At 41.6% G+C, this 22264-nt stretch overlaps 1 protein-coding gene across 2 annotated transcripts in view; it reads right to left on the bottom strand.

Annotated features, from left to right (window-relative positions):
- Positions 1 to 21154, bottom strand: part of mgll (monoglyceride lipase) — a 39801-nt gene extending 18647 nt beyond the window's left edge. Inside the window, exons 1-4 of one of the 2 annotated variants that reach the window (XM_056422867.1) lie at positions 21053 to 21154; positions 19077 to 19212; positions 7105 to 7211; positions 2508 to 2644 (exon numbers count right to left, since the gene is read on the bottom strand). In XM_056422867.1, coding sequence (XP_056278842.1) covers positions 2508 to 2644; positions 7105 to 7211; positions 19077 to 19204 — 372 coding nt within the window. In that variant the 5' untranslated portion in view covers positions 19205 to 19212; positions 21053 to 21154. Of the gene's footprint in view, positions 1 to 2507; positions 2645 to 7104; positions 7212 to 19076; positions 19480 to 21052 lie in introns of those variants that run through there. The other variant, XM_056422866.1, reaches the window with a different exon arrangement.
- Between the last annotated feature and the right edge of the window lie 1110 nt (positions 21155 to 22264).

The following is a 22264-nucleotide window of genomic DNA, read 5'->3' as shown; positions in this document are numbered from 1 at the left end:
TGAGATAACGAGGCTCCACCGTCTCATTACAGAACCGTTCTGTAAGGAATTTGCATTCATACTCTGTGTTCCCTGTGTGAACAGAGTCCGCCAGCTGTGAGCTTAAAGGCTCAAAACTATGCTGTGTTTGTGTTGGGCCTGAAATGTTTCTGACTTTACGGAGGTGGCTCTGACTGCACGCTGTTCAAAGAGTTGTTTCATGTCCTGCGTCAGTGAAGTCGACATCTTCCTTATGCAATATGAGCTATAACTCTCCAGATAAAGCTGCGTGCATGAAGACATTTGTGCGTTCGGTGTGAACACAGAATACGTGCCGCTTGCTCGTCTGACACAAATGAGTTCAAAGGAGTACAAATTGACTGGACCTGCAAACACTGACAGTAATAATTTATTAAATCACTCATCAATACCGTTTGTGTTCCGTTAGCTGCAGTACGAGTTAGTGGGTCACTAAGCAGAACAGTCTGTGATGAGGCTGTGATGTTGACGGCATGCAGCTCTGCCATAAACTGAATGGTTAAAAATAGTTTCCTGGCCGGCCTTGATGCATTTATTGTCCAGGCATGATGTCATTTTTCTTCATTGAGAATTCTGGTTTGCTCCTGTCTCTGTTGTCACAACCGGGGTGTGGTGGGGCAAAAGAGGAAACAGGCCAGGTGTGCTCAGGCAAAAATCTCTTTACTAGTCATTGTAAAAGTCAAAAACAGGGTGAAAAACGGGGACTGAAAAACAAACACGAAAAACTCAAGCTTGAAGGTGATGGAAACGAAAGGGAATCACAAAGACTATCTGGCAGGGGACAAGGGAAAGAATAGGATTATATAAAAGGAGGGAAACCCACAGGTGTAGGTCATTAGCAATCAGGGAGGCAGAGGGCAGGTGAAGGGAATGAACAATCAAGAGACACTGGGGAGACACACACACAACTAACAAGGTGTTACATCGGTAGATTTAATTTTCATGTCCGCATTGAATTTAACACCATTTGTATTCCTTTAATTGAGCTGAATTGGGAAGTTAATAATATATTTAACTTGTTTTTTGCATTTGCACCTTTTTTGTGCATGTTCTATGATAAAATGTGTTAAAAACTTATGCACAGTACAAATACCTGCTCATAGCTAGTAATTATTTGGGTTGTGGTAAACGTTTTCAAACAAAAGTTCAACATTTTGGGTAATAATATGCTTCCTTCTTTTTAATAGTGTTCGATGAGAAGATTGCCAGCACTCTCATGTGTGCAAATGAAATATGTACGCCACAACAGCCTGTTAGCTTAGCATAGCTCAAAGACTGGAAACTGCAGAAAACCGCTCGCCCTCTGCTGTGTGAAGGTAACAAAATCTGCCCAGCAGGCAGCAGCACTTGATAAAGTCTTTGTGATCAACATGTGCTTCAGAGGTGCTGGGAGGTGGATGTTGTTGCTGTTGGAGAGAGCTAGGCTCACTATTTCCAGACTTCATGCTAAGCCGTATATGCAACCAGCTGCTGGCTGCAGATAAGATATGAGAGCCCTCTCATGTAACTCAGACAGCCGTTACGTGCCGATCGAAAATGTAAGACGAAACTAAATATTCAATGGATTCATTGAAAAATAAAATTGATAATAAATAATTTTACTGAAGAAATCTTTTGTAGGCCTACATAGAAACTATTAGGACACCCACTGCTGTATTTACCATATTTCAATACTCATTTGATAATGGAATTGATGATAAAGGTGAAAACCGTCACAGACACATTGCATTACATAGACACCATCTACATTCCTCTCTTTTGGTCGTTGACAAATAAATCCACATTGCCCTTGAGCCGGTCCCATAACCTGTAACACAGCAGCTGCCGAGGGCTGTATGCAGTCTGTGTCACTGTGTGAAAGGCAAGCCAATATAGCCAACCATCCCTGAGCGTTTTTTTCTACAGGTGGAAGGTGGAGTTACGTCATCACATAACAGACGTAATGTATCTGGTCATCGTACAGAGGCCAAACCAAATCAAGTATCAATAAAAGCATGGGGTCAAAGTAATTAAAACACCCTATTATTCTGGAGAACACCATGCTGTCTGTTTTTAAATTAGATTAAATTAATTACATTTTTATAGCTGACTGCTGATTCTGGGACATAAAACCACGTCATATTGACAGAAGAGCGTGTTCCTTTCCTTTGTATTTGAATGACACATTTTCACAGTAAACCTCTCAACACCGATCTGAGTGCTTTTCTTTCCTGTGCTTGACAAGGCTTGCCTGTCAGATTCACACAGCTGTACAGTGTGCACAGAGGGACACTCTGTGCACACTGTACCAAGAGCTCTGAAACAATAATATGTAAATTCACACCAAACAAAACTGGAGCGATGAACTTGTGGGTGAGAGTTTCACAATCCTCAGAGCTAGAAAATACAATAATGTATGTATAATGTGATTAAAATAAAGCGAAAGCCGCAGAATGACCCACAACCTCATCTGTAATTAACAGCATAAAGCGACAGGGAGAGTGTCCTACCATGGAGTGGCCCAGGATGAAGACGGGCAGGCCTGGGTGGCGCGACTTCATCAGGTCAACGTGCTGCAGGGAGTCTCTGATGAAAAACTGGAAGTCTTTGACGTTCATCCGGTCTCCTTCACTCTGACCATGGCCAACTGTGTGGGAAATAAAGGGAGGAAAATGACTGAAACAATGAACTGGGAATATCAGAGAAGGACGAGACACTTTCAACTAAGGTTGAACCCCAGTTTGACTGGAAAACCTTTTCAGCTTGTCCATATTTCCCATATTTGACCACACTGATAGGTTTCTAGCCATAGCAACAAAACATTTTTAAAATGATTTCCACCTGCATTTATTGACATTCTGCTTGTAAATTCATTATTCAATGATACAGGTTATGAGCAGAAGCGCAAGTCATTTTTAACTGAAACAACTGTATTTCTACCTGAGGATTCTCAGCCTCACTTGTGACTGAACAGTCATTTAAATGTGTTTATTACTGAAAGACAACAGACTCTCCCCCATGTCCCTGGCGTAATGATTCATGATAGAGATTGAAAAGGGAAATAACAGATCCAGAGGAGAATCATTAGGTGGAAACATTTTCTACGGTTACTTTTGTCATTTCGACCTACAGATACACCATTGTGTGTCATCTGTTTGTCCACTACAGTATAAAACTGCAATGTAGTATGAGATTTCAAATAAAAGGTTTGTCTGTCCGATTGGCCTCATGCATCCTCGTGATGGCGGAGCAAGAAACATTGTCTGGGTCAAGTGTAAAGCAAGGAACGATCAAATAAAGGACGTCGCATTTACCCCTGGATTTGTCATGTTGTCATCAAAACAATCCAGAGTTTTCCCTGTGTTTCCCTGTCCTTCTGTCTCCTGTGTGTTTACCCTGTCTAGGGCTCACCAAGAAGGTGTGGCTGTCTCCTCCCTCCCCTGGGCGGTGATTGCCGAGCAGCTGGGACTGATCGTCAATTAGGACGCTGCCTACTTAAACTGTACCCATACCCCTTGATGTTGTTGGATCGTTAGTTTCTCTCCTGTTGCCAGACTGTGGTTCTGCTTAGTACACGATTAAAGAAACCTTTTTATTTTGAAAGAACTCCTTGTGCTGCTTTTGGGTTCCTGCCTTGCTCACCCTTAATAGGATTAGGGTGAGAAGAAGAAGAAGAAGAAGAAGAAGAAGAAGAAGACAGGAACAAATAGGATGTGGAGGACAGAAAAAAAGGGAGAAGGAAAATAACAGGGTGACGAGGGGAAGAAGGAGAAGAGTGAGGAAGTGAAAAGTAAACACAAGTTGAGAAAAAAGACAATTCAAAGGTGAAGTTGAGAGAAAATGGAGGGAAGGCGGGAGTGGAGGAGGTGAAAATGTGACTGACAGATGGTCAGGAGGACATAAATATGAATATGTATGCATACATTGATTGTGTGTCGTCTCCCAGTCCCAGAGCTTTCCGCAGCAGTGGTTTGAGAGGTGAGGTGGTTTGTCATGGCAACCATTGAACCAATACCATCACTGAGCTACCTAAACATTCACATGTGCAGTTCACACCTTCTTGCTCTCGCGCTGCATTCCTAAGCGTGTGTGTGTATTTATAAACACTGTGTGTGCGGCGCATATATACAAAGATGCCTTCGCGCTACATGTTTTTCTGCGCCCCCATTTCAATACTGAAGCGATCATTACAACGTGCAAATCAATGTCCAATCACAGCTGCGGAGAGTGCCGAGGAAACGCTGCAGACTCCAGATCGATGCACGCTGCATCCCCTCATACACGAGATCAATGACCTCACACGCTACCGGAGCCACATCTGTTGTTGATCTCGGACACACAGATATTCCCAGATGAGCACACTTCAGACAACAGACAACTGACACACACACAAACACATATTGTCTGAACAATATCAGTTCTCATTTTAGCTCAAAAGAAAAATATGCCCTTTATTTATCTGTCAGGTTTCTAACTCACCATAATGTAACTGTTAGCAGATATACGTGTTTATTAATGTATTTGTCAATAACTATAACTCTTTCCTGTGGAAACCCACAAGTAGAGTCCAAACAGATAATTAATCATAATAGACTTAAACACATTTTTATGATGAAATGTGATTGCATGTTGACAAACTTGGTTTTTTTATGGATGGGATGATAAATAAACAAAGCAAAGTGCTTGATGAATATACTTGTACAAATGAGGATGGACATGTTATGGCGTGTGCAATATCATCTTACCCTTTTCTATGTCTAAAATAAACTCACAATGCATATTGTTTCTCTCCAGGTCATGCCCTCTTTGGGTAGCTACTCTAATCCAGTCAGAATTGGAGAGAAAAAAATCTTTGCATGGATTGATGGATGCTGAAACTTAATCTAATTAACTATCACAATTCTATTATTGTCCAACAACGCAATGGGAGGACACACATGATGTGGGGCATCACCAAACAAACAATCATTATGAATATTTTCCCACTGCCTCAACATGAGACATCAGTGCAGGGGCGGTACGAGTCAAGTGATATGCATTCATCACATTCCACATTCCACAAAAAAAGCCCAAATGTTTCATGCGCGTCTGCCATCAGTTTGGTATATTTTGCTGTTCCATTTTGGGTGAATTAACCAGCCACCTATTTAAAGGTTGTCATCTGGTAAATAACTGAAGTGTGTGACAGATGGAACAATCCTCCAGTCTGTGCACAATGTGAGGGAGAGAGAGAGAGAGAGAGGGAGAGAGAGAAAATTGTGACAAAGGATGAAGAAGCGACAGATCTCAACTGCTGAACTCTATCAGGGGCTGCCCCGAGGCAGTGTGTGAGATAGATAGATGGAAAACTAGGGTCTACAGGGACTTGTTCTAGTTCAGTATTTTCCTTTTAAAAGTGTGGCATTTTACTGCCAGCCACTGAACAAACTGCTTCTGTTTGAGCCCCCTCAGTCATCCCCATCCCTCTTTTTCTTATCATCTATGCCAGCTCTGTATTGCGATGTCTGCCTCTGCAAATATTTCTGCATTTGCAGCTGGGTCTTTGCATTCTCACCCTCTGTCTCTCTGTCCCTCTGTCTCTCCGGTTACTCTGTGGATGAGTTTACTGAACACATATAAGAGCACCTGGTTGGGGGAATGTACCGGAGAGGAGACTGGCGTTACCTAATTACTGTTTCCTATCAAGCTAAAAACGTTTATGAATATGCATTCTTCTTCCGTTTTAAAATTAAATCATTCTTTTGAAACTGATTTCACGTTTTCTGTTCAAAGTTAACATTCTAGTTGGGGGAAGGATTAATTCAATTCAATTCAATTTAAATTCAGTTTATTTGTATAGCCCATTTTCACAAATTACACATTTGTCTCAGAGTGGTTTACAATCTGTACACATACACATCCCTGTCCCAAAATCTCACATCGGATCAGGAAAAACTCCCAAATAACCCTTCACGGGGAAAAGAAAAGGAAGAAACCTTCAGGAGAGCAACAGAGGAGGATCCCTCTCCAGGATGGACAAGTGCAATAGATGTAATGTGTACAGAAGGACAGATTTAGAGTTAAAACACATTCAATGAATATGACAGAGTGTATGAATAGTTCGTAGTAGGCGTATTCCACAGTTATACCCATAGAAAAACCTGCCTTGTGCAACTTGAGTGTATGTTTCATCTATGTATACTATGAACTATTCATACACTCTGTTATATTCATTGAATGTGTTTATGTAACTCTGTAATGATTCCTTCTGTACACATGACATCTATAGCTTCTGTCCATCCTGGAGAGGGATCCTCCTCTGTTGCTCTCCTGAAGGTTTCTTCCCTTTTTTCCCTGTGAACGGGTTTTTCCTGATCCGATGTGAGGTTCTGGGACAGGGATGTTGTACGTGTACAGATTGTAAAGACCTCTGAGGCAAATTCGTAATTTGTGATTTTGGGCTATATAAAATAAACTGAAATTGAAATTGAAATTTTTCCCAATAACAAGTTGGCTCAGTGAGTCTGTGCTGAGCCACGGGAATCCTTTGAAATGAACATGCTCACCAATACCACACCATCACGCAGGTGGGCTGCAATGTTCACCATGTTCACCAACTGAGGGGAGGAGCATGTTGACACACTCCCTCTAATTAAACTAATTCATTAAAGTGCAGCTGAGCCTGAATGTTTTTTCTATGTAAAGCCAAGTATTTCGGTATAAACATGTTGATGACCTTCTGAGGGGGGGACATGCATGACATCTTCACCAAAATATCATCTGTCCAAGGTTGTATGGACATTTCACTCAAAACCACAACTCTCAACCGAGTGATATTTAAAGGTCATTGAGATGCATTACCTGGAGATCATGAATATCAGATCTCCATCCTTCCAATATTTGTGGCCCTTCATACAGACATGCTGCAAGTGTGGCGAAATACATTTGACCTTTTTGGTTAAAATGTATTTCGTCACACTTGCAGCAAAAAAAAATCCATCGTGAAAACATCAATCAGCTGCCAATGGATGAGCTGTTCTGTGTTTGAACTACTAATGAACTCAAGGGCAACCACGAGGGCAGGTGTGAGCCCACCAATGTCATGCGATGTGCGTGTTTGTGACTCACCGTGGTCGTGTGCGAACACAAGCAGGGAAAGTCCCTTCAGCTTCTGAGCGATTTCGTCATACGGCCCACAGTGCTCCCCGGCCCCGTGGACGATAAACACCAGAGCCCTGAGGAGAAGCAAGAGTTAAGTCATGTGTTCAGACAAACAAAACCTATGTTTGTGTTTCCTTCCTCGATTCATCCAACTGTTACAGGCGAGGTAAACCGAGAAGATTTCCATCCAGCAGCAGAGGGCTTTAATAAGAGAGGCTGGAAGGGGAAGGAAGACATACAAATAGTCTGACGCAATGATAACTCTCCCTGGTGTGGGGTTTTGTGTGTGTGTGTTTTCTCAGGTGAAATTATCGATTCATCTCTTAACATATTTGCGAGAAACAGAGATGATAGAGGGACAAACATATGTTTTCAGAGATAGCAGCTATCATCCATGCCTACTACGAACTATTCATACACTGTCACATTCATTGAATGTATTTAAACTCTAAATCTGTCCTTCTGTACACATTACATCTATTGCACCTGTCCATCCTGGAGAGGGATCCTCCTCTGTTGCTCTCCTAAAGGTTTCTTCCATTTTTATCCCCCCTGAAGGGTTATTTGGGAGTTTTTCCTGATCCGATGTGAGGTTTTGGGGCAGAGATGTCTATGTGTACAGATTGTAAAGCACTCCGAGACAAATTTGTAGTTTGTGAAATTGGGCTATACAAATAAACTGAATTGAATTGAATTGAATCCATCTGTCCGTCTATTTGCCTTCAACGCACCCCTTCGACTCAAAACAAACACTGGAGGAATCCAGTAAAACAAAAACCAAAAACAGCTGAGACATTCCGACTCTCTTGTCATGGAAACTAACTTTTTCCAGCTAGTTTGAGGCAGAACCATGTAGGGATTTATATTTTCAGCAGTAAATTGCACATAAATGACATGGTTTAAGAATATTTTTTGGGCGGAGTTGTGTTTTCTGATGTATTCTTTATTTGTGTTTGTCCTAGTCCTGCTCACGGAGAAGACATATTGTTTTCATATTTTACACGTTGGCAGATGTTTCAATTTAAATTAAATTAACAGTCACTTTACCCTCGAGGCAAACTTTTTTTGTTTTGTCAAAACAAAAAAAAGATGGCTTTCAGAGTAAAATTTTTTTTTAGCAGCATAAGAAAAAAAGACGTGGATCATTTAATTAAGTGGCTAACACTTGTTTCTTTTTACAATAATGTACCAAATAACAATAGGACATGAAAGGTGTCGTTCGTCGTGATCAACCTAGAGATAATTAATAGTGAGTAAAGCAGTTTACTGTTTTTATTGAGGCTCTAACGGCGTTGTTTTCAGCCGCAGCAGCCCGCTTTCCTCCAAAAAAAGCTCTCGGACAGGTAGCGACTGTAGCGAGGGAACATAGTGGAGCATTCAGCAGCTACAGAGACAGATATTTCCCTCAGGAGAGAGCAAACGCAGATCTACAGGAGAGTGAATGGTGGGCACATTTCATATTTTGAATGTCATGTATATTGGGCCTCTTCAGGTTCGTCAATATCAAATATGGTTCCACGACGACATTGTTTCATAATGTTTTCATCACGCAACTTGAGACGAGGGATTTTAATTTTAGTCATGATTGCTAGGAGGGAAAGACACAACTCACAAACTACGATCTAGAGCGGTAACAAATAATTAAGTAAATGACACTCAAGTTAGTTAAATTATTGCATCATAATACATAGGTTATTAATTGTATAGCCTACTGTAGGAAGCGTACTGTCTGTGTGCTACAACCGCCACTGAATGTCAAAAACATGCTCTTATCATTTTGTAAGGCCTACAGTTTAATCTCTTGTTAATTTCATCTCTCACATCCATTTACATCGTTGTAGAGAAGGTATCATACATGAAATGCTGCTTTAAATTTAACGTGTTTTCTCAGAAAGAGTTAGATAATTAATGCAGTGGCTGTGAGAGCAGGTTATTTTTTTTGCTTCTTCTGTCAGTGCATATGAAGCAGCAGAGCAGCACTGAGACGCTGCGGTGTTCTTTCTCTGAACAGCAGCACAGCTGAGAAGCCTGTTCAATCAGCAGCAGACAATTAGCCCAAATGTATTCAGCAGCAGAGGAAAAGGGAAGCGAGTGAAAGGCAGTTAGAAAGTGAGAGAGAGAGAGAGTGAGAGAGGCGGGAAGAAGAGGAGAATGGGAGTATCTGTTCATCAGACTTCATTAACAAATCACTCTGATTTCACCCGCTGCTCTTTCCCTCCTTTTGGAAAAGCCATCGCCTCGGGCGAAGACTTCCTCTGCACTTGTTGGCTGGGAGCAAGTGTGTGCGTATACATGTACTGTATGTGTGTGTGTCTGTGTGTGTGTGTCTGTGTGGGTGTGTGTGAATGAGTGCCTTTGTATGGGCACAATGTTCAATAACACATGCCGAGGGGCAGCAGGGGATTAATAGGGCTAATCTGGGTTCATTGTTATGGCGACTGTACAGTGAACAACACACTGTGCACGGCAATGGGACATCATTTTTTCTTGCCGTCCCATTATTCCCTTAATACCCCGCTGGTCTGCCTGATATCCTCTCTTATTTCCTTTCTCTCACTTTGTTCTCCATCTTTGCTTCCTCTCGCCAGAAAGAGGAAACACTCAATTGAATAAAGGCCATACGTCTGGCGACAGTAAACATTCTGTATTGTTTTTCAAAGGATTTAATTGCACATAAATCTTATCTCAACAGACGTCTGCATTTAATTATATACAGGCATCCGCAGAAAAGTGACACTATTCAGCCATCATCAGTATGTCGGCTCAGCCTATTTCCACTTTGCATCACTTGGTCTGGCAAGGCTCAGGAAGCATTCGCTTGGGACAAGTGTTACTTCAATAGGCTGTGACGTTACACTACTTCAACAAACTCCATCAACCTTCTTTTACAGGGCGGACTAATGCACAACACCCTGGGATGTTTTAAGTTTTCCAGAAAGGACTTTATCAACATGGCATCTTAGAAAGTGGGAATTGTTTTTTTAAATCTTACACAGAACAGATTTTCTAGGTACAATTTCCTCTTAAAAGGAGCTACTTTTAGACATCTGGTGTTTTGTGAATATGGCCCTTGGTATTATGAGGCTCATGCAAACTTCCTTCTGAAGGCAAACTAGCACTGACCAATCACAAATAAGTGGGGGCATGACAGGGAAACGTCCAATGACGGACAGATATTCCATCCAACTCCTTCAAAGTATCTTTGCCTGTATAATTTACAAGGATGTTTTATATGACTCTCTGCAACTATTGATTATTTCAATGACTTTTAAATAAATGATTGTTCAGTCTATAAATACCAACAGTCCAAACAACTGATCTAAATGTATTAGTTGTCAAACTAGGTTGACTAATTAATAGAACAACAGTTTCACCACTAGATATATTTCGTGAATGATTTTGTAATTCTACACATTACCAATAATCTTTAGGGCCTTTATAATCTGGATGATTATTCTTTAGATACAAATGTAATGATTCTTTTGAGTGGAGCTGAAATACTTTAATCTTCCAGTAACAAGAAAAGTGGTCTTCATCTTTCTTTCTCATGATCTCTCTTCGCCCTCTCTCTACCTCATCTCTCTCATGGGAACTGGAGACCCACTTGTCTCCCACACCAGTTTTAGTTGCTGGAACAACATGGCGTAGAACCAACCAGCCTTATTAAAACACTCAAAGAGAGTGAGAGTGAGAGTTTAGTCCCCCCTCTGGCTCTCCTCAGAGCTCCTCGAAACAACCACAGACCCAAAAGAAAGCCTAGACCCTAATCCCCTAATGCAATGCTGCCTGACTGGCTTTTGCTAGATTATTTAAGAACTCACAAACCTTCCAGCAGCGAAAATCTGCATCATAAATCATGGTGATACGTGTCATGAACATTGGCATTGGGACTGTGTTGGCGTGTGCCGGCAGAATGACAGGCCTTTCTGACATTTTGACATATGACGGCAGGATTACTTACACAGCTGTAAGTAATAAAATGAACCGGGGCCGCATTCCATTTAGATGCTTCAGTATCAGGGTCCTGGTATTGTGCATGATGGCTTTCTTGAATAGAATGAAGAAGAATCGCTTTCTTAGAGTCAACATGTCTGCTGGTAAGAGACATATTAATTCATTATTCAATTACTCTTCAGTTTTGCTGCACTTGATTGGGCTGGACACAGGTAGATGAAAGTAAAAGATGTTATGTTTGACTGCAATTGCGACATCTCGGGGACAATTGTTCGACACCCTGTGAATGTGTCGAATTAGCTTTTGCTGGTGCGCTTTTCTATAAACATAATGTCGAGTTAAATTAACGCTGAAGGTTTTGCCGTCCACCTGTCCAGAGCTGACAGGATCCAGAGGACGAGACAGAACCACCGGACATTGGCATGTTAATATGATTAATATACTTGGACTACTCAAACTTAATGGTTTGTGTGTGTGTAGAAATATTGAGGCAAAGATTAAAGGAAAAGAAAAAGAAGAGCAGACCAAAGATAGAACAAGAAGATAAACATCAGGCAGACCGAAACAGGACGTCATCAGCAGCTTTTGAAAAAACCTAGTCGCAACTTAGTCACTTTTTAAGACTATAAATCTAAAGTAAAGAAACCGCCTGACCAGCCTGCTAAATTTAAACAAAGTGACGAGTATTCCAGGTACAATGACTGTTCTTCAAACAGATTACATTTAATTATAGGCCAAGTCAGAGCTGCATTTTGAATGACCATATTTTAGAATCTGCCTCACGCAAGCAGGTCCCTCAAGCCAGCTAGTGTAGTCACGGTTATTGACGGTTACAGTCGTTGTAACCGTACTAATTCAAGAACCTTCAATAGTGTTTCAGACTCCTTCAGACGTTGTGAGAGGACGTGTATTCCCAGGTGACAGTGAGATTTGATGCACTTGGAGAAAAACTAAATGGATATGACAGAAAGAACATGGTGACAATTTGGAAATGACATGGAGGCAGAGAGAGGAACGAAGTGTGACAAACCGGTCTGGAAAGAAAAACGTGTGTACGTGTGTGTGTGTTTGTATGTGTGTGTGTGTGTGTGTATTTGTACTGCTCAGAAAGTAACACAGCAGAGAGAAACAGAGGAAATTGCTGTGTGATGGAGAAAAATGGAGGCAGATAGACAGCATGCATCCACAGAAGGAAAGTTTACATCGGTGAAAGTAAACCAGCAATGATCTTTGTCAATGTTCCACTTTCATATTTTCAGAGTGCAGAATTGGGCGGAGAGCATATGGGAACCACAACGATCTCAGACGACATGTATGGATCGATCTCCAGAAACAGTAAAAAAAAAAAAATAATGCTTGGTTTGATACAGGGAATTTTTAAATAAGGTGTTTATGGAACATAACCTTTGAAACTGATGGCCAGTACAAGTAAATATTACAATTTGCAGACCTTAAAACTGTAGAGCTCAGGAGCTTTTTTTATTTGTGGCACAAAAAAAGACAGTCACCGTCGTAACATGCAATCATTCCCTTGATGTGAAAGGTTTGACAGGAAACTAAATGCCAGAGGAATAGATGATGGGGGGGGGGGGGGGGGACATGCACATGCAGAGGAGGTCTTGATACCGCCCTCGTAGGGTAAAACCGCTGCTTCGTGGAGATTTGTATAAAGCTAACTGATACTGCAAATAAACAAGAAGCATAGAGTGTTCCTGTAAGTCACAAGCTCAGAGCACTCTCTTATGTGGAGAATAAATAAAAATCCAACTATCTGCATGCACAGATAGAAATAGAAAAAGAGAAATATTAATGTAGTTGTCTTAGGAATTCACTTCTTTCTAATTATGCACTAATGCTGCCTCAATAAAATACAAACATTTCTGCCACTTTTATCACGTTTTCATTTTTGCAGCTTTGCGTGTTTGCATGAACTGCTCTCTTTTCATGTAATTGTTCTTTGATGCATTTTATCACAACATGTTGTTACAACAATCCACTTTCACATTTAATATACTAAAGGTAATTTATAGAAATCCTTATAATGATAAAGAATACTTTGATATTGATTTATTTGTTTGTACAATTTATGTCTCAGTTTATTTTAATGTTATGTCTGTTGCTTGTAATGTAACTGATGCAATAATTCTCTCTTACTATTACAGTATTAATATGGATGTGAATAAGGGCAACAGTGGGAAGACTTTTTCTCTGCTTCCTTTTCAAATAAAATCACAGTAAACGATCACAGCTGGTACTTACTCAATGCATTTTATGGGAATACAAGTGGCCCTACTATTTTATCACTGCTTTGTGTATATTCCCCCAAGCTCAATGGGAACCATTGAAGAGCTTTTATCTTCGTAAAGTATCCTCAAGCGTAACAGTGGCAGCGAGCAGCAGGGAAATTAAATGGTCTGACAAACACAAAAAGGAAAATCATCAGCAAAAACGTCAATAACAGCTTGAAGTATTTACATTAACTGTGTGTTTGTTTGTGTGTGACTGTCAGTTGTATGTTAGTGATGTGAAATAAGCAGGTGTGCAGTGCATGTATGCCTGGTATGCTAGTCTCCATGAGAGTTCAAAGCCCCAGTTGGACGTCAACTGGAAGATCTGTCAATCATTGTTGATGCCCCTCCCCTCCACCTTTCACCTACTTCCTGATTCTAGTCGTGACTATTGACCTATTGACCTTTGGCCCTCGTCTGAAACTCATCCCAACAAGAAACATTTAAAATCAGAATTGCTTAATTGCTTTCTTCCTTAAAATGTACGAGTGAATATTCGTAGATTCTTTCGCTGCCCACAGTTTGTGAATTGACTTCTGATAGGTATTATTGCACATGTACAACATGTAAAAGCATCACAGTCCGTGACCAAAGAAAAAATATTCCTACGATTAATTTCACAATTTAAGCAATTAAGTCCAAACATGAAACTTCAGAAATGAAAAGATGTAATAATTGAACTGCGAGTGTAAATACAATAGGGATGCACCGATCTGATCGGCGCCGATCCATATCGGCCGATATTCCCATTATCGGTTTTGATCGGCGTTCTCAAAACGGCCGATCAAAACGGCCGATCAGATGACGTAACATCTGCGAGAACTATCAGACGTTTCAATCGCCGCGCATCGCAACGGAGACGATGCGCCCCGCGAGGGCCGCAGAGTGAGAGGTCCACGAGGGGATCCTCACGCACCGTGCGGCGTCCCCGTCCCCCGAGTTGAATCACTGGGTCAACTCAGCCGACACTCACATGTCTGAGCCCCTATAGACTGATGATGGTAAACGCATTCGATCGGGAGCGAGCGAGGATTTTGATAAAGTTAGCTGAAGGATTTAAGTGACAACATCCGGTTTTGCAAAGTTAGCGGAAAGAACCACGTGAAACAACATCCGTTTATCAAAATAAGATGTCGACAAATCATACACAAACATATAAAAGTAAACAATGAACTGATTTTGTATCATTATAGATCTTTTCTGAGATTTAGCTTAAATTATGCTAACATTAAAACATTTTTACTGTACCAAGGAAGAGTTTATAAAAATAAGTCTGACTTTTGTATGTTAAAAAAAGTCCTGTAAATAGATTTCCCCAAGAGTTCCAGGAAATGAATAATGCAGATGTGTCCCATACATATCTGAAATCCCCTACAATAGCAATCAAACTATTTTAATGTATCAATTAGGACATTTTTCAAAGTAAAAGTCCTAAATGTTTAAAGAAATCGGTAATTTCTTTAATGTTTGAGATGCTTTATATATGTATTTCCTCATAGTCCTCATAGCAATAATGCTACACAATAAATAGAATGCTTCAATCGACACCGTGATCGGTGATCGGTATTATCGGATCGGCAGATACTGATTTCAGTGATCGGTGATCGGTATTATCGGTGATCGGCAGATACTGATTTCAGTGATCGGTGATCGGCGCCAAAAACCTGATCGGTGCATCTCTAAAATACAATAATCAATATCAGGGAAGTCATTACTGTCCTTGGGTCAATATTCATCCTAAAAAGATTTGTAAGTGTTAAGAGCAAAGAGTGATGAGTTTCCACCAGCAGCTGTTACAATGTTCTCTCATTGAGCCATCTACTGCTGCTATGTCACATGTCAAGCTGTCTGTTAATCAAAAGACATATTTGCATCACATGTTTGGAAGCTTTTTGGTCGACCAGCAGCAGATTTCCAAATCCATAGACATGTTTTCTGAAATAGACCAGGGAGGCCGGCTGAATGCTAAATTCCTGAGAAGAACAAACCAGCAGAAATAAGAACTGGCTCCTCAGATAATCTCTCCACATGTTGTTGCTCCAACATTTGGAGCCTCAGAGTCATCAAACCTCTCAGAGGCCTCCAGTTAGTGTGACATTATGTGATCTTCGGGTTTTCAACAAAACAATCAATGTAAAGACGCCATGCGGGTTTTAGGAAGTTGTAATTTTCCCTATTTTTCTGGCATTATGCAGATGACCGGTTGATCAATAAGAAACATCAGATTAATTGATGACAAATATAAAAAATGGAAATTATTGCAGTCTGTTTTTTGAGTTCTTAGGAACCAGATCTTAAAAAGATATTATCAGAAGTCACCGTATTTAACGTCATCATGGAAATTTTTTGAAATCATCGATCACTATAAAACATTTGATCATGAGTTTGAGTCGTTTGGCTGCCGTTTCAATAAACTGTCAAGCGGTAGATATCTTATCTGGCGATTCCTTTGATCGTCAAAGCATATCACTGCACCGGCTGCTACTGCGGCTGACATTAAACTATGTATCCTATTCATGCCAATGGGATAAATGTGAAACTTGTTTTTCTTTAATTTATAGAACGTTTTAAGCTTCTGAATAAGCTGCATCCGCAGAGATTTCATAAACTGGGCTCTGACATGCTGTCACGTTGAGTTAAATTACTGATCTGAGTGCTGCAGTGAGTCCGAAGAAGAGAGAACTGCTTTATTGTGACACCTCAGAGCGCAGGAGGTATCAGAGTAAAGTGTCCGCTGTACGACAGGCAGCAGACTGGAGTGTCTCACTTTCGTGACGCTTGCTCAGCAGTTTTACTCTCCGCTGACACTTCGTGTGTGACTTTGGTGTTGCATTAAAGAAAGAAAGAAAGACAGAAATGTTCACTTTTATTGATCCCCGTGGGGAAATTCTTCTCTGCATTTGACACATTCTTAGTTATTATGAAGCAGTGGGCTGCAGGGAAGCGCCCGGGGGGCAACTGGAGGTTCAGTGTCTTGCTCAAGGACACTTCGACATGCAACTATCGGGAGAGCGGGTATCGAACCGGCTACCTTGTGGTTACGGGAGACGACCACTTATCCCCACTGACCCCAAAAGAAATGAGTGTTCAGGAGAGACTAATTTCCCCTTAGAACTACAAACTATTTTACTCTGATAAATGCTGACGGCAGCATATTCAGACCAATAACTCAGTTTGGGCTAATGGTGGGGGTGGCTACTGAATAGCTTCTGTTTTGCCAGCTTGTAAAAGGTCCAATTAACCCACCACACACATCTTTAAAGAGCTGCTAGCTCAGCTAAAATGATCTCATTAGTCTGGGCTTCAGTGAAGAATTTAAATGTCCTGTGAGAGTTTAGATGCAGCTTCTAAACCTTTCTCTATTGGACTACAGTACACGTGAAACGACCACACAATATCTGCTATTATCAGCTATGAAAAGCACAAGCAGGTCGAGCGATAATGCCATCATGACAGACACACAACATGGCCTCCCTGGGCCATGACCGCATGCATCGTTGGAGCGGTCACTATCTGGCCTCAAGTGAGAACGCTGTTACATAAGCCATCCAAACGGTTACAACACAGAAGGATTTGGAGCTATTTTAAGCATGCAGTGATTCAGCTTTTTACTTTAAAAAAACCAAACAGAGCTGTTGTGTTTTGCCAATCTACGCTTTTGGCAGCTGGAGTAGGATAACATTTTTTTTAGGATTGGTTATTAATTTCCAAGACTCTTAGTTGATAAGCTTCAAATGATGAGCAGAGAGTCCATGTTCTGTTCATGGGGAAGTGTGGGGATTGGTTTAGGGACCCCACTATGGCCTCAGCCCTCAGATGCATTGTGGGCCGTCATAAGGTTGAATGTTTATGCACTGCCTGAGCAGAATCAAGTACATTTATATTTTAACGAGAGCTGCCGCTGTGAACCTGCATCAGACAGACAAGTTCAACCCAACGTTTGCCAGTCACGTTCACAAATATCAGCACAAAAGTATTTAGGAATCGACATGCACAAATACAGAGTAAATCACGGATAACGGCCTATAAAAAAAACACACGATGTTGTAAACTACGGAGAAATTATGCATTAGAGGCACAGACAGTTAATGAGTCTCTGCTCTACTGAGACGTGTGAGCCTCGTGTGAGAGAGTTCAGTAATGTCTTGACTCCAGATGTGCCAGGGTGTCTCTGTCACATCCCTTTCCTTCTGTGCTGCATGCAACTGTGTGATCTGTAGGCCAGCTTTAGTGTGACATCTGTATTCTGTTTGGTGCCCTGGCCACGGCCGAGAGAGTTCACAGCCTTAGGGGCCCTCCACCAGCGGACACTATGTGCTATTTTGTTGGACACATTAATCATCTACTTGTGTTGTTTGATGTCTTTTTGACTAAGAGACAACGTTGCGATTTACACTCTTTCAGACACCAGAATGCCCTATGAGTCAGCTTCTCAGGCCTTTTGCAAATGGACTATAAAGCTGTTGATGAAGGGTGAGAATACCATTCAAATCGACTACAAGCCGCAACCTCGAAACACAAGGGTTTGTGGGTATGAGGAGACAGATGTTGTTGTTTGATAGCAAGCTCCTCATGCTTGGAAAGTTGGGTTTTTCCACAATAAGTGATCAGGGAGACCACAGCCCGTTCTGTTGTTTATCCGTTTCCTTGTGTTCTGGACAGATTTGGTGAGTCTAAGTGAAACACACAACTGAAATTAGTTTTGTTTTTTCCGCTGAAAGCTGTTATTTAGTGCATTATTTTGTCTTTCTCACGATAGTAAAGTGTAAAGAGGATTTCAAACCAAAGGAAATGTCTGTTTGATTCATTTGCAAAATATTTGAACGTGTGGCTCAAACCAGTACCACTGTTCCTCATTTTCTTAAAAAATAAGGTCATGACCCAGTATGAGTCACTAGTGCATCTGGCATTCACCACTATAAAGAGATTAACATAATTAGAATGTTTTTTATTTTTAACGAGCTTGGGTCACAGAATGAGACTCAACTGTCCAAATTAATTTGATTAATAAAAAAACAAATTGTTAGGCTACAACATGTTGTTGTATCACTTTAACCAAGGCATGTTTTGTGTTGCATGTATCAGTAGTCAAGCACCTTTTACTAGACCTACAACAAAGACGTGAGGATTGTATAAACATGTGCCGAATGCCTACATGTGCATTCAGTACTGTTAGTGGATTACAGCTCATCACAGCTTCTTTTAAGGCTGTGCTCATCCTCATAATGTAACCCATGTGAAGATTCAAATCACCAGTTAATGTGGAGAAGCACTGACTGGCGAGTGATGACTCCTGGTTGTAGGTGGAGGAAGACGTAACCTCCATAGAAAATAAATGACCATGGGTGAGTGTGGATTCAAACAGCTGCTGTTGCTACTGTTGTTGTTTTTGTTGTTGGTCAGACACTTTCAGACATACATCTGCACTGGCCAGGGGTAGAGATACCCAACTTTTAAACAGCTGGCCCTGGACCACACACACACACACACACACTGAAGACTAACATGCAGGAAGTTGCAGTGCTCATGTGACTCGCGGAATGAAAACAGCCATGTGATCAGAAGCACTTTCTTCACAACTCAGGATAATCATTTTTCACATACTTATAATAATAGACACCTCTCACACGTAGCCTACGTAACACACGCACTCGATGCCGTAAACACAGTTTTCCCCCTGCTCCGTTCTCCACTGACCTTGGCGGGCCGGCGGGCTCCCAGTAGCGGCAGAACAGGTGCAGCCCGTCGGCGTTGACGATGTGCGGCAGGTCGGCGTAGGGTACTCCCTGCGGGCTGCGCCGCGCAGCAGCTCCCGGCTCGGGCATGGAGGGGTCTGCAAGAGAGACACGGAGCAGCGATGAGAAGACATCGCTGCCGTACAGATAGCAGCCGAAGGCGGCGACGAGCAGGCAGGTGGCGGCGGTCACGGCGTTCATTGCTTATGGGTGTGCGTGTTTTACGACACGCATCCGAGACGAATTCAGTTTTTGGGTTCCGATATCTCGGGTGTAATCCTGAGCAGCACACGCGCGTGCACACAGGCACATAAACGCGCACGCACGGGCAATGTTGTCAGAACGTCCGTTACGTCACGAGACCATATGTGCTGCTTTACACAAGCCCCTATTTTCTCTCTCTCTCTCTCTCTCACTCACTCTCTCTCTCTTTCTTGACCCTCTCTCTCCCTTTTGTTTCCATTCTCTTTCTACCATCTCTCTTTACTCTGCCCCCCCCCCCCTCCCTCTCTCTCTCTCTCTCCCTCCCTCCCTCTCTGACCATGATTGTAATAATGCCATTTAAAAGTGCAGTGTAGTGTTGCCAATGTGTACAAAAGCAAAAATCGGTTGGCACTTACAACAACAACTGCATTCATTATGCTGTAAGGACAAACAAAAAAACTCCCAAGACAATATGATACATTAACATTAACTGAGAGATAATGTAATGTCATTTAGGTACAAAAACAACAATTATCAGGAGGAAAATCTGAAGAGATCATTTTTAGGTTTCAATTTTTTTCTTCTAATTTTCACAAGTTATTTGTATATTATACTCTCTCTCACACACACACACACACACACACACACACACACACACACACACACACACACACACACACACACACACACACACACACACACACACACACACACACACACACACAGAGAAAATACACACACAATAGGCTTCCCTGCCATCAGGTCCAGCTGGATATACTGGATCCACGTCGTGTTAATGGCATGTGCCACCATCACGGTGAAAAGGACTAGCATCCTCCGGAGGTATAAATAGCCGGGGCTGGTGTGAAGCCATTTCCTGAGGTGATCAGGTGTCTTTCAGGTTTAGTGACCTGGCAACCCGACAGATCACTTCAATATTTGATAGGTTGTAGTCAGTTGTTCGATAAAAACACGAGTAAACAATATTGGCTATATATAGAATATAGAATGATTTCATCCACGCGTCTTGCTTGAAAATGAGGGTACACTGTGTTATTATAAAAAAATGGTATCCTCAATAACTGCCTTCCGAGTGGGTAAATCATTTTAGCTGCATATGACAACATCATAACAGGACACACGACAACGTGTTTATCACGCGTGGAAATAAACGTGTAAGTAACGTGTGAACAGATCATTATTTGTAACTGCTCTCATGTGTGTGCGCAAAAAAGCCTTTTGTTTTCATCTCTGCTGCAACCATTCAATTCCACATTCGCGCACATGGGAACGACTCTGTGACTGGACAGTGGGGTGGTCAAATCCCTGCATGCTTCCAGGAAAAAACAAGCGTTTTCCATCCATACAAAGTGTCTTTAATAAACATCATAGCGAGACTCGATCCTCTGGTTTGATGTCGATATCAGTGCGCCAATCGTGTGCTCGTGGAATACGCGCTTCCACGCCAATGTGGTCTGCTGGTTTTATTTACAAAAATATAAATACAAGATGAGTGGGAAGAGAATTGAGGAATGCGCGATTATCACTGGCAAACTAAGAAGTTCCACTGGTTCAAACCAACGCGTAAATGGTTATTATTGTGGTTATGCTGGAGATCAAATCCATTATATTAAGGTCAATGCTGAGTCCCGCACAGGCACCGTTAAGTCTCCGTAGGCTATGCCAAAATATCACACTCACGTGCTAAAAGAATATTATAGAGATGGAACCAACCTGTGCAGTAGAGTCTGCAGCGAAGTTTCAGCTTCTTCTCGGACACTCTTCTCTCTCTCCCTCTAGGCTCTCTCTCTCTCTCTCTCTCTCTCTCTCTCTCTCTATGATACTCCGCTGGCGCCACCCGCCAAGAGAAGAATGCAGTCAGCGACGTTTGGGTTGAAACTAAATAAGTATACACACACACACACACACACACACGCACGCACACACACACACACACACACACACACACACACACACACACACACACACACACACACACACACACACACACCTCTCTCTCTCTCACATTTTCCCCAAAGGCGGAGATACAGCTCTTCCTCTCGCCCTTTTTCGCCTCATTTAAAAAAACTGTTTGAGTCGACATGGTTCACATTTTGAACATAATAGAGACACTGATATTTATGTAGTGGAAATCATCCTCTCTCTCTCTCTCATTTATATAGTTTTTAGATCCCCCCCCCCCCCTCTCACTTATGTAGAGTGCACAGCCTCTCTCTCTTTCCCTATTTAGCTGATTGTAAAGTGCTCTAGCTGATGTCTCCTGATGTATTTGAAGTTGTAGAAATGTTTAAATCTCTTGTGCTCGGTGTTAACCACAGACAGTAGTTCAGGCACAGCAAACACCCATTCAAAATAACCCATTAACTTTGAGAGAGAATATAAAGTGAAAAAATGCAAACTCATTTCTGTGTTTTAGGATTAATTCCAAGCCTGAACCAATAAAGGCCATAGGCTATGAAGCAAATGTTACTGGCAACCCATTCAATTACAAGTTACATGTTACATGTTATATTGTTTCAGGTAAATCAACTTCCTAATACAAAACATCATTAGAAGGAGGCATGGGCTGAACTAGTCTGCTCACTTTATGGGCCCATGAATGCAAAAGATAACTAAAAGTAATGTTTTCTGAATTTTATACTCAGACATTTTGTTGCCTTTTGTACCAATTAGTAACTTTCACAGGAATGAACAGAGCCTTATACAATGATTATCATGATGGTCATGTCTGTTTATGTTTGGTTAGGTTTGGGCAAAACTACTTGGTTAGTACAAATGTGCACAGCCTGCTGTAGACTGCCTTCACATAGTATACAATGGGTGCCAAGGTCGGGTGCATGTTGTTGGCTGCAGCACCTGGGTGCTTATCTCTGCCATGGCATGTGGATCGAGGTTTAAATAGCCACACTGGATATTCTACCCCGG

Source organism: Pseudoliparis swirei, chromosome 9 (assembly GCF_029220125.1).
Source record: "Pseudoliparis swirei isolate HS2019 ecotype Mariana Trench chromosome 9, NWPU_hadal_v1, whole genome shotgun sequence".
NCBI classification, from domain to species: domain Eukaryota; kingdom Metazoa; phylum Chordata; class Actinopteri; order Perciformes; family Liparidae; genus Pseudoliparis; species Pseudoliparis swirei.
Note: the sequence above shows the minus strand (reverse complement) of the source record. Positions and strands in the feature narration are given on the sequence as shown.